Source organism: Pygocentrus nattereri, chromosome 9 (genome assembly GCF_015220715.1).
Source record: "Pygocentrus nattereri isolate fPygNat1 chromosome 9, fPygNat1.pri, whole genome shotgun sequence".
Classification (NCBI taxonomy): domain Eukaryota; kingdom Metazoa; phylum Chordata; class Actinopteri; order Characiformes; family Serrasalmidae; genus Pygocentrus; species Pygocentrus nattereri.
The window spans coordinates 19,164,350-19,180,432 of record NC_051219.1 but is presented as its reverse complement, the minus strand read 5'-3'; the positions used below and the strand labels follow the sequence as shown (position 1 = coordinate 19,180,432).

Below are 16,083 nucleotides of genomic sequence, written 5' to 3'. Positions count from 1 at the left end.
CTGTAAAAGAAAACACTCCCAGTGAGCTTGAGCTCACTAATTGTTCACTCACTCTTACATTAACCCATGATGAAAGGTAGATGGTCACGACAGGTACTGTCCGCACCATAGTAATCCCCCCCGCCTTCCTCGGGTAAATGACAGCTCTGTTTGCCTACAATCCCCCTTCTCCTCGCAGGGAGCATGGTCTAATCAACGAGCCCCCTCAGGTAAATGTCATGTCTAAACCTCATATTTCCCCTCTATCTCCCTCATCCACGTTAGGGTGTAGGTTGTTAAGCACAGTCCAGGAACATCGATCATGTGTGGAATTAGTAGCGCCCACAAAATGTTAAAAAGAAGTGGCTTCATCTGCTCAGTATAAGGCTACAGTAGTAAAACTTTCCTGTAGAGTACTGTTCCTAAGGCTACATGACATCTGCATAAGCTTGTCATGACAACTAACATAACCCTACATAAATGTTATGTTTTATTAGCTAAAATGTAATCTGTTACAATATTGGCTTAAAACATGTCTTTATGATAGGTGACATGTTTTGAATAAGCATTTCTAAACATTTATAGTATATAGGATTATGTCAGTTGTCATAACAAGCATTGTAGGTGTCTTGTAGCCTTGGGTACAGTAAAGTGTTACTGCTAGAATAATGAAAGATGGTAAAATATTCAAACCTCTGCCAGGTTTAGTAGCAGTTTTAGCTGGCTGTTCCAACTAATGTTTATTAGTTTATTTGAGCTTTAACTTAGAGACATACGGAAACACAATTTAGCTACTTGTTGTTTAGGTAAGTATAGTCACTCAGCATTATTATATGATGAGTTCTTAAGAAAACTACAATTTCTTACGCCCTAGCTGCGGCCACACACTGAATCCTGTGATAGACCTGGCCATTCTAATCAGTTTTTCTAAACTAAAAATGTAGTGCGACACAAAATAGATTTTGGGAATCGCCTTCATTGTTTGTCGCACATTTGTGAGAGAGAGGTGCTTCTGAAGCGTATTAAAAATAACCACCACCCCGCTATGTGTTGATTTTATTTTGTAAAGCAGAAGAAAGCAAAGAGCAGGTGTGAGGGAGAGTTGGGAGAGCTCAGGGTCATGGCTCACTCCCACGCGCGGTATGCTCGCTGAACGGCTGCCCGCTCGCGCTTGCTCGAGTGTGAGGAGCTGGCTGCTTATCGAGCGTTTTCTTCACCGCTCTACTCTCCACACTTTTACGTCGCCTTGCCAAACGCGATTGAGCTGGCTGGCACTCCATGGCATCGCCGGCAGCTCTCTTACCATTTTTTTCTTTTCGTTCAGTGCAGCAGTCTGTGGACACGGAAGCGCTCAGAAATCTGAAAAATCTGAAATGAGAAATATCCTTTTCAGGTGCAAGAGAAATCAGGAAAATTCTATTCATAGCTTTCCTGATGCTTAGTGAAAGCAGAGTGAACACAATGTTTACATTACAGTGCTGAAGTGGCACAAATTCTATTTTTCCTAAAAGTGATAAAGTTGTATAAACACAAAAATCTTCATTCTTGTATCACACTTCACTGCACTTGAGCATATTACTGTCCCCATTATCCAATCACAGGAGTGGCTAGTCTTGTAAGGCCAAACCTGATCTCCTAAGGAGAAAACATGTTTGGGGAGAACTTATTAAATTTTTAGTAGTGGATCTGCCGCTAACAGGTACGTGCCCTCTAAAGCCCACCCCCAAATTCGCCTACTTTGAGCTTCACCATCATGAGGCATCGGATTAACTCAGAAATTTCACAGGGAGTTTGTTTCCACCTAAGTCTAAATAAGTTTACACTCTTACATTTAGCCCAGAATTTCTCATGGTTGTCCTCAAATGTTCTTGTTACGAGATCACATCTGGCTCTGGAAGATGAAGCGCTGAATAAGTAAAATAAGTAAATGTCTTTTCAGGGCACTAAAAGCACATTAAAGCTGCAGTCCAGACCAGGCCACACCAGACCAGGGCTACCCATTTTTAGCCCATGAAGGTATTTAATTTGGCCCACCAAAACAAATAAATTTAAAGGCAAGGCAATGTGCCTCATATGTAGAGAAACCATATTAATATTTAAACTATTCGACATTCAGCAGTATATTTGAAAGCAAACATTCCCTACATATTTATCTACATGCACTGGTGACATGCAAAATCCCAAAGCTAATGGGTTGCTAGCTAGTCTGCATGCTCTCTGCTTATGCTTATGCTCTGGCAGCTACCACAAACATTACGCTTTTTGGTACAAGTAGCAATGTAGCAACATAGCAAGAATTGGAGATCTGTCCAAGCTGCTTGCAAACAAGCCAGCTGAATTGGCAACTGTATGCAGTTAAGGTACACAAGCAAAGAGAGGGATCCAGTATAATCTAGTGACCAACTGACTGCACACTATATTAGCTTTCTGTTTATTACTCATTAAACGTACATTCAACTTGTGAAGAATTCGATAAAACATCATACAAAATACGGGTCACTTTTAAGCATGAATGAGCAGTAGGGTTTGTAATGCGAACATAACCAAAGAATAGCAAGCTCTGGAGCAGCAACACATGAGCCTAAGGTCACCATGCCCACCACGCTGCAGTGGAACTGCATTTTATGGAGTGATTATTCAGTTCTCTTAGGATGACGTAGAGTGACGTTATTGATCCGTAATTAATCATCCAATATCATGACCTGACCTCACTAATACTATTGTGGCTGAATGCCATCAAATCTTCACAACAGTGTTTCAATATTCAGAGTGAAGCCTTCCCAGAAGAGCACAGGCCGTTACTGCAGCAAACCGTATGAACTCCCTTGATTTGAGATGTCATCATTTGTAAAAGAGCTTGATAAACACAACAGCTGAAGTTGAAAAGGAAAGCTGAGATATGCATATTAACAAAAAAAAAACACAAATTGAATTTTGGGTGTAATCGGAATCGCTCTCTCTCTCTCTCTCTCTCTCTCTCTCTCTCTCACACAGATTGGTCCGGAGTGGAGCTCAGGCTGAACTCAAAGGAGACAGGTCAAATGCTGATCAGCACTGAGGTTAAATTCTACAACTGCAGCGTGCACCAGCTGTGAGTACCATCCCTCATAGGCAGCTTTTGAATGTCAGTGAGCTCACTGCCGTCTGTCCAAATGCTGTGACAAATGCAGCTGCTGCAGTTTCATCTTTATCACCTGCCTATATATTAATAAGCCCTGCATTCTGTGATGTGATTTATCTATTTTCCAGCCTATTGTATCATACATCATAATTGTCAATAGTATTGCACTTCTGAAATCGCTGTATGTTGTAAGCTCGTGGAACTCTGTGTTGTGCTACAGCTCATTATTTAAAAATGACAGTTTGCTCTCTACCTCAGGCCATGTTTGTGTTCGCCCTGTGCATTGCCTTTGTGAACGACATAAAAGGTGTTACCTCTGTACTGTTTCTAACTTTGCTAGCATTTTCGAGGGGTGTCAGCATTGTCTCATTGCAGCTCAGCAACCTTTAGCTGTACATCAAACGTTGTGGAAGTGTTACGTAAAACGGAATGCAGTAAGCAATTCAGACCCTAAGGGTTTTTGGTTTGTACTGAATAAGGTTGTCTTTGATGCCAAATTTAGTTTTGTACAGTTGAAGCCGACTGTGTAGGGAGACAACTGAGAGAACCCCCTAGCGGGGGTGCAGTAGATGGGCTATAAGGTTCTGGCTAGCTTGCTCACGTCCCTCCCACTGTGCACTTTGCCATGTCTGGCTTTGGTCCCCGCTGCTATAAAAGGCACCCATTACAGCTAATACAGACTGATTGCTTGACATTTCTCAAGTGTGAGAGCGAAAATATCTGAATTCCTAACACTAAGTGGACCAAGGGTTCATGCCTGTGCCGGAACATTGCTTTTTCTCTCTGTTCAATTCCACCTCATCTGTTTCGACAGAGCGATCAGAGCGTGGGGAGTCAGATGGAATCTCAGACCATAAAAGGACTGGATGACGTACATGTACATGTAGGGAGGAAAAGGGGCACAAAACTAGGGCCACGCTGGTGTACAGATTTTATGACCAATGCTGATACTGATTTTGAAGAGCTAAAAACCTGTAATGTTGGTTAATTATTATTATTATTATTATTATTATTATTTCATATTTTGTACTCCAGTAATTTTAGTAATTTAACCATGCTTTACTGACGTATGATTGTTGTGTCACAAATTATCACATTTAATTGTAAATAAACAAACGAAACTCAGTCTTAAATAATATGGATATTGTAGCAATGCAAGTGGAGCAACCCATAAGCCATGATTATAAAAACATTTATAATATTTATCAGCACTTTAGTCATGATACTTTTGTAGATGCTAGTAAAACCATGTATTAGACAAAAATACTGGCCTACTGACATATTGTATGGTCCCTAATAAAACATTAGTTTGTTCGATGTTGCTTTGCTTGCTGCACTAGTGACAGTGCTTTATTTACTACAATACCACTACCTTACTGGAGGCATTGCTGTATTGAGAATGGTCCAGACCCAGCTAATATCTAATCAGCAGTGTGACCACTCACGATTGTTTCTTCATATTGATGGACAGGGTAGAGGGTGACTGATATATTGTGCAGAAACAGCCAGTAGTTGCACACCTGTGAAATGCACCTTTATGATAATTGCCTATAAGAAAATGTCTAGTGACTGTAGATACAAGGTGAGCTGACAGTATACACTGATCAGAGATGCATTAAGTACATTGTATCACTCACTGTGCATTTTATTAGTCCACTGACTAATTATTAGTCCACTGTAATTCTGCTATTCTGCAGACTGCAGTGCATCTGTTTCTGTGCCTAAACAGAGCAGGTATGATTTGGGTGGTTTTTCATTTTCTGCACTGCAGGGACACTGATGTTGTGGTAGTGTCTTAGCTCATCTGTTGCTTGCTTTGTGTTGGTCATCCACTAGCCCTACACACAAGACACAGCCCACAGGACGCCGTTGGCTGAATATTTTTGGTCAGTGATCTATTCTCAGTCCACCACTCACAGTGAGGTGTTTAAAATCTCCAGCAGCACTGCTGTGTCTGATCCACTCATACCAGTGCAACACACACTAATACACCACCGCCACAGCAGTGTCACTGCAGTGCTGGGAATGATCCACCACCCAAATAATACCTGCGCTGTGGTGGCCCTGCAGGGGTTCTGACCTTTGAAGAACAAGTTAAAAAGATGGCTAAGAAAGTATTCAGAGAATCAGAGAAGCTGTAAATGTAAACTATACAGTGCACCTGTATAGCAAGTGGAGCTGATAAAATGGAGTGTAGAAACAATGAGTTGCACTTAATGAAGTGGCCAGTTGGTAAATATGTTAGTTTGTGCCCCGCCTCAGATGCAGTCTGTGGAAAGCAGATGCTCTTCTATGCAGGAGATGGAAGAGCCTGATTGGCTGGAAGCTCCAATGAGATGACGCAGGAAGTGGTGGCCATAGTGGGAGATGATTGGCTGGATCTTTAAGGTCTCCCTTCCTCCCTTCCTCCATCCCCTTAACTACATCTCCCTTTTTACGCTCTCACTCCCCTGCTCCGCATCTTATACCGTTTTCTCTCACAGTACCATGTCCAACAAACATCCAGCGGATCTGGAACTAATCAAACAACCCCCCTGTATCCAATCCCTTCAGTAATCCACCGAACACAAACACGCACATCCTCTTGCCCTCCTTGTGTGTCTCACCAGCTGTCTCTCTGTGTCCATGCCTGAGGGGGATTATGGATAGGTGGGCAGTCTGGAGCAGAATGCTTCTTCCTGGGTGGCATGGCATTGCTTCTCATCTCATCTCGGCACTCTTTGACTTTGGCTAAGCGCTTGGCACACACTCCAGCTTCCCCACCATCCACAGATCCCTCCCTCCTTCTCTTTCTCCCTCCTCTTCTCCTCCTTTTCCCTCCCTAAATCCCTTAAATGGTTGCTCTGCTTGGTTTGGAGGCCCCGTGCAGGCTACCGGGGAGTGTGTGAGGTGTGTGATTAAGAACTCCACAGCGCAGGAGGCTCATCAGAGCACTCCCAGCTAGAGCTCAGCTGAGTGTATCCAGACCCACGAGCCAGTAAGCAATGTTCATTTGGGTTCAGTCTTTGCCTGCTAGCCATTGAAGCGATTCAGAGCTCTTGCATTGATTAATGTTTAATCAAAAAGTGTTACTCATACTTTCTTTGCTTCAGAATAACACTTGGCAGCCCAAGGTCAGTGCTCCTCCCTCTTCTTGGAATATCAAACACATGAACCCTAGAATGCATGACAAAGCCTTTAAAGATGGAGCTTTGCCACCCTCACTAATGCTGCCTTCAAGTTCCAACTTACAACTTTGAAGGGATGATTCATATTTGAGTTGTTTTGGTCAGAAAGAAGATAGGTGCACTGGGAATAATGGGCCTCCTTAACCATCTTCATTTTTTTTTTCTTAAATTGTTCTGGAGAAAGGTCAGAAGAAAAAGTCTGTGTCAGATTCATGATGTTTTCTTAAACTGCAGAATTGTTCACACCTTTGTGCTCTTCAATTTGTGTAGTTTCTGTTCTTACCTAAGAAAAAAATCCCAAATAAGCAAATATTGATGATTGTCAGAATTTTTGTCTAAACTCTATAAGTGGGTTTTTAGAAGAAATTTCTTCTTCTCTCCTTGGGAGTGCATAGGAAATTGCAGCTAGTTGAACAGTTTTTGCAAAAAAAGACCAAACATATATCCTGGAATGAGCGTGTTCATGGGTAAATTCATGTTGTGTACTTGTGACAACCAGATCCAGCGTAAGTTTGGTTGTTAAATATTGTAATGGTTTCGCATCATTAAAAACCCAACACAGATTTTTTTAATAATCTGTGAAAAAGGAATACTTACCAAAGCAATTTTATATACATCAATTGCCTGCAGTGTGGGAGGGTCAGTTGATTTCACAGTTCAAAAATATGCAATTTAAGGCAACTTGTGATTCATTGTAGTCAGCTAGGTTATCTGTAATATCCAGACAACTCAAAACGGGTGGTTGGTTAGTGAAGTGGTTAACACCTTTGCCTTCTACACTGTAGACTGGGGTTCAATCCCCACTTGGGTAAACACCCTACACTATACTAATAAGGGTCCTTGGGCAAGACTCCTAACAATACCTTAGCCCCCCCTGTGTAAAATGATCAAGTTGTAAGTTGCTCTGGATAAGAGCGTCAGCAAAATGCCATAAATGTAAAGTAAAGTGTAATTTCTGAACGGCAGTTAGGGTGCAGTATACAAAAAAAATAAATATTATAGGTCATTTTATGCACTTTGCAGTGGCCAGTAAATGCAGAAGTGTAAAGATGATCACATTCTTTTACTCAACATTTTGAGTAATTAGGGAAAATAGTATGCTGGGCCTTTAAATGCTAAAACAATGAATATTTTTAAGGGAAAGAATTCAGAATATTTACATAATACTTCAAGCTCAGAGACTTGTTTATTATATGAAGTATAATAAATATGGGCCTTTTAAACCAAATCGTATAGAAATATTCTGTGGAAGCGTTATTGAATTAATTAAAAATTAGTGTTAATTAATGTTTTTGATTAATTTTTTTCATTGGTTTGCAGCAAATAAAAGAAAGAAAGTAAAACAAACAATAAAAAGACAAATAAAATGCCAGGAAATTAGCTTTTTGACAAAACTTTTTCTTTAAAAGAACTGTGGAAGATTTCCCTGTCCTGTGTGCTAATGTGTATGCGCTGATTGTAACCTCTACTGGAGCTTTCTGAGTCATCGTTAGACATACACACACACACACACACACACACACACACACACAAACATACATACTTACACCTACCCTTTGGCTGTTCTCTTTCTCCCTCCACGTAGGCAAACCTGCCATTCTCTTCCTCTCTCCACATTGGACACTCTAACTGAAGCCCATTTGTATGCTGTATGGGCTGAAGTAGAAATCCACTCTGCTCTAAAAAAGCACAACTGGTGACATTTACACAACTTCGCACTTCCCAATGTTGCAAAACCATGATGACAAAGGTGTCCTTCCAAACTTATCACCCCTAACAGTGCTGTATACTGATGCTTCATACTGATCCATGCTTTTATCTGACCTCATAGCTCACTCCTTTAAAGGCAGTGGTTGTGCAGGTAGAAGGAAGGTAAAGAAGTGTTAGAGAATACTAGAACTAAAGCTAATCTTTTGCTAAACTTTGCCCTTCTGGCTGCTGCCTACTAATTAAAATAGCAGGTTGTAGGCTGATGCCTACTGATTGTGTGTAAAGTTAGATAAAGTGTAGATATCCTGATATATCATTGGGCTGCTGATATTAGGGGTGTAAATTTGACCACAAAACACTGAAAAGTGAAATATACTTGAGTGAAGGTAAAGCAGTAGTAATGTTTAAAGATACTTAAGTAGTAGTAATACATTTAAAAACTCCTGACCCTTGAGATGTGTAAGTACTTTGTAAGTGTCCATGAAAATATTCAGAATTAAAAGTTGTTGTTTTTTTCACTTGAAAGCATAATGGAGTGAAAGATTGTATGTGAATAATGTTAGACTATACTATAAAAAGTACAGTCAAACAAGCATTAAATAAACATTATGTTTATTTATCTGGGATGTCACCAGCAGGGCTCTGTAAGTTTCTGCCAGTTGGCATTTGAGAACTGACCATCATATTTGAAGATTCACAGCTGACAAGTAACAGTAAAGCACTGATTGAGTTCAAGTATTAAACTCTAAGGTTACCCAAAGTTTTAGCTCTTTAAAACTGGGATTAGCATATTTGATATGACTCAAGGCCTAATGCATTGTATATGTGGTAGTCATGCATATATAAGAAGCGCATTGCTTGAGAGTTTAGCATTAATAGAGTGATTGAATTGTATCCTGTGATTCGCTACTTCGCAAGGACACAGCAGAAGGTGTTTGGGATATATTAGCTTTATGAATATTTGAGCACTTCCCCATGGAGCTGCAGTCCTCTAGGGCAGAGCAAAGGCAGTCTGCTCTTCTCACTTTTAAAGCCATACACCTAAACTGCCCTCAGGTCAGAATGTATGGGTAACGTCTATCTGAGAATAAGCGAAAGGGTTTTTGGTGGAATAATAAAGAATATTTCTTTGTTTTTATCTTTGTGTGTGTGTCTTCAGGTGTTTATCTTGTGTGACCAGTTCCTTCCGCTGCCACTGGTGCAAGTACCGAAACCTGTGCACGCACGATCCTTCCAGCTGCTCTTTCCAGGAGGGACGGGTCAATGCATCCGAGGTACACATATTCACAAATTATGCGGTTTTTCACTCCCATTTCTTACCATTGTGACATTTTGCCAAATAATCTCACATTTCAGTTGTGTGAAAAAAAAAGAAGTTGAAAGCACACCTGACTGAGCGCATTTGTGCAGAAATATAGTGCAACTGTTGTGATAGGTGTAATTGTGTCTGTTGGTAGTTAATTGTTTTAGTTAATAAGCAATAAATAATTTAATTGAAAATAATCCAGTTATTAAAAAAATATGAAGGTGCTCTAAAGTACAGTTTAAATTTGGAATGTGCTCCAGTGTTTATAACTCTGTTCTCAGTCTGTTATATCTATATAGGCAATTACTACAAAACCCAGATTTGTTGCAGTGGTAAGCCATGACTGTTAGAGCTAGGCTTTCAGTTCGGGCCATAAATGTCAAAAGTTAGTCATAAAGGAGGAGAAGGACAATCCCAAATTCTCTCTAAACTCTCCTATGTGAATTGTGATACCTCTGAACATTTTTGGGCCATTCTAGGTTAAATGGAGACATTTGAAGCTTATTAAAGACATTTCATTTTTTGATTGAAGCTTGTAACATATACATTAACAAATGTCTTACATTACAGTCTTACAGATTACAGTGACTCTTTTGGTTAAGATGGTTTAGAGCTGTTTTCCATTTCTGAGTGAAAAACTTTGGACAAGCTGCCACTCAAACAAAACTGTGCAGCAACACATGAGCTACTGTGTCTGATTTTACATTTACAAGGTGGACCAACAAGGTAGTTGTGTCTAAAGGCTGCAGCAGTACTGAAGTGTCTGATCCACTTGTACTAGTGTAACACACTCTGACACACCACCATTGCAAGTGGCACTGCAGTGCTGAGAATGATCCACCACCTAAATAATAGCTGCTCTACTATCACAGAAATCAAGGCTGTGAGGGTTCCCTACTGAATTGTTGCCACATTTTCTTGTACATACTGAATGAACAGAAAACCTGTTAATTTAAAATACAGTTATAATGGAAGACAATGGGCAAATAATGAAACAAGGCCATTTTAAATTGATTGCAAATGTGCTTTTTCTAAGTACAGGGAAACAACAGGGAAATGCTTTCTAGTCTGTGGTGATCAATTGTATGATTGAAATGGAGCAGATAGACTTTGGCCTAAAAAAACACTAGAGTATTCCTTTAATTAGCAAAGTGTAATTTAAGTTTTCTGTCACCTCTATTCTGAATAGGTTAATGCAGTTTTTGGAATCAGAAAACAGAAAGTGCTTATTTCCCCTTTTGGCTAGGATAAATTATTCTAAGAAAAATTCCTAGGTGCTAAATGCAATCAGCAAACGGATCTTCTAGCAGCATAAAGATTTGGACCACACTGACACTCCAGAGACTTCGCTGTCTTTATGATCACTAGTGAATTGCAAGTAACAGTGCTGTTGTGCCCATTAGAACAGACATCAGTGCTGTTCCATATATCCAAACTGTGCCTTTTTCACTGTAGGCAGGTTGATTTCTCTCACGAATCTGTAAACTAGCTAGAGCCAGGGGTGTCAAACATACGGCCTACAGACATGATCATAGTTTTTATCCATCCTGACAAATGAATATAAAATCCATGTTCTAAATTAAAATAATCATGGATTGTAATGGTTTGTAAAATAATGATTGACACGACACTCAAGAATTGGCCAGTCTCTGGCAAGAAACCATCTCTAAGCACTACTTCTTCCGGCAAGTTGGGAAAAGCTCTGACATTGTGTGAAAAAATGTCATATCCTCAGCATGTGTCCTTGCTTTATGCTAACTTTAGTCTGATCTTCAAATCTGTTTTGTAGGTTATATCTGTTCTTCAGTTTGTTCATTTTGAATGTACTTTTGAGATAAATGATGATAAAATAAGCATATTAATGAGGAGTTATTGATTTGTTATTTGCTTGACCTAAAACAAATGTGACATCATTGAGCTGGAGAACTGATATAACTACTAGAGATCAGCAGTTTTAATTTCATTTATTTACAATTTTGAGAACTAAGGTTTTGGTGTCAAAAGGTAATACAAATAGCTTCATTATTAGCAGTGTCACTCAGTATGGCTATGGGAGTTTGTGTGTGTGTGTGTGTGTGTGTTCATATGTGTGTGTACAGTGGAGAAGACTATTCTTGGTATCAGCTCCTAATTGCTCATGGGGGGGGGGTGAGCAAGTGTGTTTACCACTTGACAGGGTATAACGTAGCACATTGATCAACTGCACACCTGCAAGCACTCAAACACATGCACAAGCGTTCATGCACACAAACTCGCCGATGCTCCAGTCAGACCTCCCATTGCACACACTTTCCACAGCAGTGCTATTATTGGCATGCCCTTCCCTTGAGTGTTGTGATGCAGTAGATTTGAACAGTGATGAAGTGGCTTGCTGCTCTGTTCCGCATACACAGAGCCACTGGCTATAAGAGCTGAGCAGGTCAGTAACACAGAGAAAAGCCGTGGAAATGGGGCAGTGGAGAAACAAACATGCACACTCGTACTTGTACATACTAGGGCTGTGCATCAGGGCAGTCGAAATGGATATGGTAAAGGATTGACAAGTAACGCTTGTCACTTGTAATGCTGACACGTGACCTAGGATAATGACTCATGTTAGAAAGGTGGACCTGCCATTGCACCTTACAATAGTGCACACCAAAGACACCTGGGTTCTAGTAGCTCACCACCTGACAGGGTATAATACACCACATCGATGAGCTGAATCAATCAATTACTCGACTAGATTTGTCACACAGACCAGTGATATAATAGAGAGCTGGAAATACTTAAAATGTGCAGATAAATAGTCACTTGAATGGTGGTGTAATCAATAATGTAATCCTGTCTTACCTGCATAAAACTGCTCGACCCTGAGCTTTCAGAATGTCATTGGTCAGCTATAATTGTGGTGTTTTCACATTTACTTTTTCCCTTGTTTGTTCTGTTAGGACTGTCCTCAGCTGGTGCGCTCTGAGGAGATTCTGATCCCAGCAGGTGAGGTGAAGCCCATCACCCTGAAGGCCCGGAACCTTCCACAACCTCAGTCTGGCCAGCGCGGCTATGAGTGTGTCCTGCACATCCAGGGGGTCAGCCACAGAGTCACAGCGCTCCGCTTCAACAGCTCTAGCGTGCAATGCCAGAACAGCTCGGTATGACTCACAAACATGCACAATATTAGGGCTGCTGCTGTGAGTCGACAAAGTGGAAAAAATAAAGTACAGTTTTATTGTCAGTGCATGTACTTCAAAGCAAATGATAGACACAGTCATTCCATCACTACTGGAAGTGTTGAAGCAGTGAGGCTTCTGTTGTATCATTACACCATAAAAGAAGAAATTGAGTGTTGCTCTGGTGGCAGGAAAGCAAGATACAAAACCCAGAATGTTCAAAGAGTAGAAGTTTTTCACCCATAACAGTAACAGCATGGTATGTTGAAGCACATGCAAAGCAGAGATCATATTTCACAGCAGCAGGCTGATGATGTGAAAGTTTGAAACCAGCACACTAGTGTTACAGCACATTTCTGCTAGGTAGATCAAGGGCAATAGTGTGGCAGAAAAAATTTACAGAGTCTTCCACTTAGATGTAGTCGATCAGCCAAGAAATGTTTGAAGTCCAGATTTTGCTTCTTTAGTTTAGAACTGGAGCAGCGAGGTTTCTAACAACCAGTAGAACACAACAAATAGCCCAGACTGTTTTCAAAAAAAAAAAAAAAGGTCCAAAACTTTTCTCAACTCATCCAAACCACACCCAGATCTTATTTGACAGACTTGTTGATGTGTTCTAGGACACAGTATAATTTTTTGGGAACTATAAAAAAAAGACAGGTCTTAAATAAGGCTGCAATTTTGAAAAAGTTGAGAGAAGTTTTGGCTAAGTATCTTTATGGAAACAATTTGTGCTGTTTGTGTGGCTACTAAGTTTTAGTGTTTGTTACTAAGGTTAGCCTCACAGTTACAGTTCTGAACTAAAGAAGCAAAATTTGGACACCTAACATGTCTTGGCTGATGATCTACATTTGTGATAATTGGATTTTTTTTTTACCCCCAATTTCTCCCCAATTTAGTTATATCCAATTCCAACTAGTTAGAACTCCTCCAGTCACATGATACCACCAGCACTAGGAGGGCAAAGGCTAGCACCTCTGAGACCTGTGAATCCAGCTACCGCATTTTTTTTCAAACTGCCACACACGCAATGTCATTGAACAGCCGAATGTGCTTGGAGGAAAGTGCCACCCGCCAGATCTGGGTGATGGGAGAAGAGGCAAGGCCATCCTCCCACCCAGACAGCGAGGTCAATTGTGCTCTCTTGGGCTCAGCTACAGATGGCTGTAGCATCAGGCATTGAACTCATGATCTCCTGATAATAGGGCCTATGCTTAGATGGCTGTGCCGCTCAGGAGTAATAATTGGAAATTTAACTACTCTTCCTGTAATTAAAATGAAATAATGTGTAAGAAATAAGCAATATGTTGACTACTTTTATATGCATACATTATAAAATATTGCTGATGACAGCCTGCACAGCACAGCACTGCATGCAGACACCTAAAGATTTGCGCATTCTTACCTACATTAACTGACATTATAATTATTCTTGGCAAACATTCAGTAGTTTCTTTGTCCTTCCTCTGTCATTATGACTGATAATCGTTTGCCGTTAAGATAAACATTAAGAGAACATCTTATGTCATTAAGATTAACTGCATTTTTTAGCATGGCCTAAGGCTGTGTTACCTTTATGACTGCTGAAGTGTCATAATACCCCCCAAAATACACACACACTCACACCCACACTCTCTAGCAATCACATAGTGCTCACACTGCACAGTGAATTCTGGGTGGTGAGTTATCTTGTGAAGAGTGTATGAGTGAAGTCTTCCCTGACTGAGAGACCCATGATGCAAGTCTATAGTAATAAAAGCAGTGTAGCACAGTGAGACCACTGCTCACTCCAAAATTTCCCTTGTTCCAACCTCATTCCTCCCTCTTTCCCTCTCTCTCTCTCTCTCTCTCTCTCTCTCTCTCTGTCTCTGCAGTACCTTTATGAGGGGATGAGGATTAGTGAGCTGCCGGTGGATTTCTCGGTGGTGTGGAACGGCAACTTTATTATTGATAATCCTGAGAACATCCAAGGTAACCCATCCAACAGTCCACTTCCAACTGCCTTTTTTTGAAGTATAGAACACACAGGCACAAATAAACACGTATACATACACTATTTGTCTTTTTTAAAGCTGAATGCTGTGAACTCAAGGAGACACATTTATCCACTTCTCCCCCTCCACCCCCTGCCCCAACCAGCACAAACTGACATCTTTAAATTTGGCTTAAAAGAAAGCTTACATGTGGTGACTGTTGAGGTTTTAGGAGAGAGGTTTTAGAGAAAAGTGTGCAAAAAAAAATAAAAGCTTCCACATATTAATAGTGTTTTTTTGGTAATAATTCGAGGGCCCACTGGTCCACTCCACAGCATGTACGTATATACATATATAAACTGGATGTCTTGAATGGTTTTTTGGGGGGGTTAGCGCCAAACTTTATTCTCAGTATAGTTGTGTCCAGTTTCACCCACTAACTAGGTCTCTGTCTTTTGCTAGGCTAATAGGGTAAAGACCAACATTTGCTTCCTCTGAAACATGTGAAGCATCTCTTCAATCCTCTTGTGTTCCACAGTGCACTTATACAAGTGTGGTGCTCAAAGAGACAGCTGCGGTATGTGTCTAAAGGCTGAGAGGAAGTTCCAGTGTGGCTGGTGCAGTATGGAGGGCCGCTGCACTCTGCGCCACCACTGTCCCATGTCCAACCCATACACCAGCCGCTGGCTCAACCTGGCCACTACCAACGTCAAGTGCACCAACCCACGCATCACTGAGGTGAGGAAAAAGAATTTTCCCCTTGCCCAAAGTGTAGCCTAGATATGTTTGGTGTCCAAAGTTTGCATCTTTAGTTGTACTGGAGGCTAATGTAACTAACAAGTAGAAGCACACATTAGAATCATACAAACTTCATGCCTAAATCTTTACACACTTGCCTTAGGCTACATTATGTACAGTCAAATAGATTTTTTTTTTTAGTTCCAAAGGCTGTGATCAGAGGCCAGTCTGACAACTTTCCTTTGCTAGAAACTTCCTACATTTGCCAGTAACTCCACTACAAAACTAAGGCTTGCTTTAAGTGGCAGAACTTTGCTTTACACAAATATACACAAGACTCAGTTTCATGAGTTGTATAATGTGAAGCATCCTGCATTTGAAACTGAGCCACAGCAGTTGAAAGCATCTAAAGTTTATAAAGCCAAACAAAATACAGATATTCTGTCATGTGATCATTTCAAATGGTGTAATTTCATACAGTTGATTTCACTCAACTAATTAGTTAATGTATAATTAGCTAATGTTTCTGTAAACAGTTGGCTTAACTAGCCAACTGAAATGGCTGCTTTTTCCAAATCAAATCAAATCAAATTTATTTGTATAGCACTTTTTACAACTGATGTTGTCACAAAGCAGCTTCACAGAATTCCAGAAAAGACAAAGTTTTAACAAGAATATAAAAAGGGGGGACCCATCCTCCTCTGTTCAAACTACCTACAAATGATTATACTACTAATATTAATAGCAGTAGTATTAGTAGTAGTAATAGCTAGGAGTCCATGAAAACTTCAGTGTAGGGTGGGCAGCTAGTCCAAGGCAGGTGGCGGTAGCTGGGGCATGGGCAGCTGGTCTGAAGTGAGTAGCAGGAGAGCTCTACAGTCTGTCGTCCTTCAGTGTCCGGCCAGACATGTGGGCGGTCGTATACTCCAGTGAGGGGGGG

General features: G+C 40.6%; 1 protein-coding gene across 2 annotated transcripts in view; it reads left to right on the top strand.

Moving 5' to 3' along the window:
- plxna2 (plexin A2) overlaps positions 1 to 16,083 on the top strand; it is a 280,254-nt gene that overhangs the window by 162,650 nt on the left and 101,521 nt on the right. For both annotated transcript variants that reach the window (XR_005130735.1, XM_017694224.2), the window contains exons 8-12: positions 2,974 to 3,070; positions 9,137 to 9,251; positions 12,214 to 12,414; positions 14,307 to 14,403; positions 14,944 to 15,143. Coding sequence is in view for 1 of the 2 variants with exons in the window: in XM_017694224.2 (XP_017549713.1) it covers positions 2,974 to 3,070; positions 9,137 to 9,251; positions 12,214 to 12,414; positions 14,307 to 14,403; positions 14,944 to 15,143 (710 nt within the window). In the remaining variant the exon portion in view is untranslated. The remainder of the gene's footprint in view (positions 1 to 2,973; positions 3,071 to 9,136; positions 9,252 to 12,213; positions 12,415 to 14,306; positions 14,404 to 14,943; positions 15,144 to 16,083) is intronic.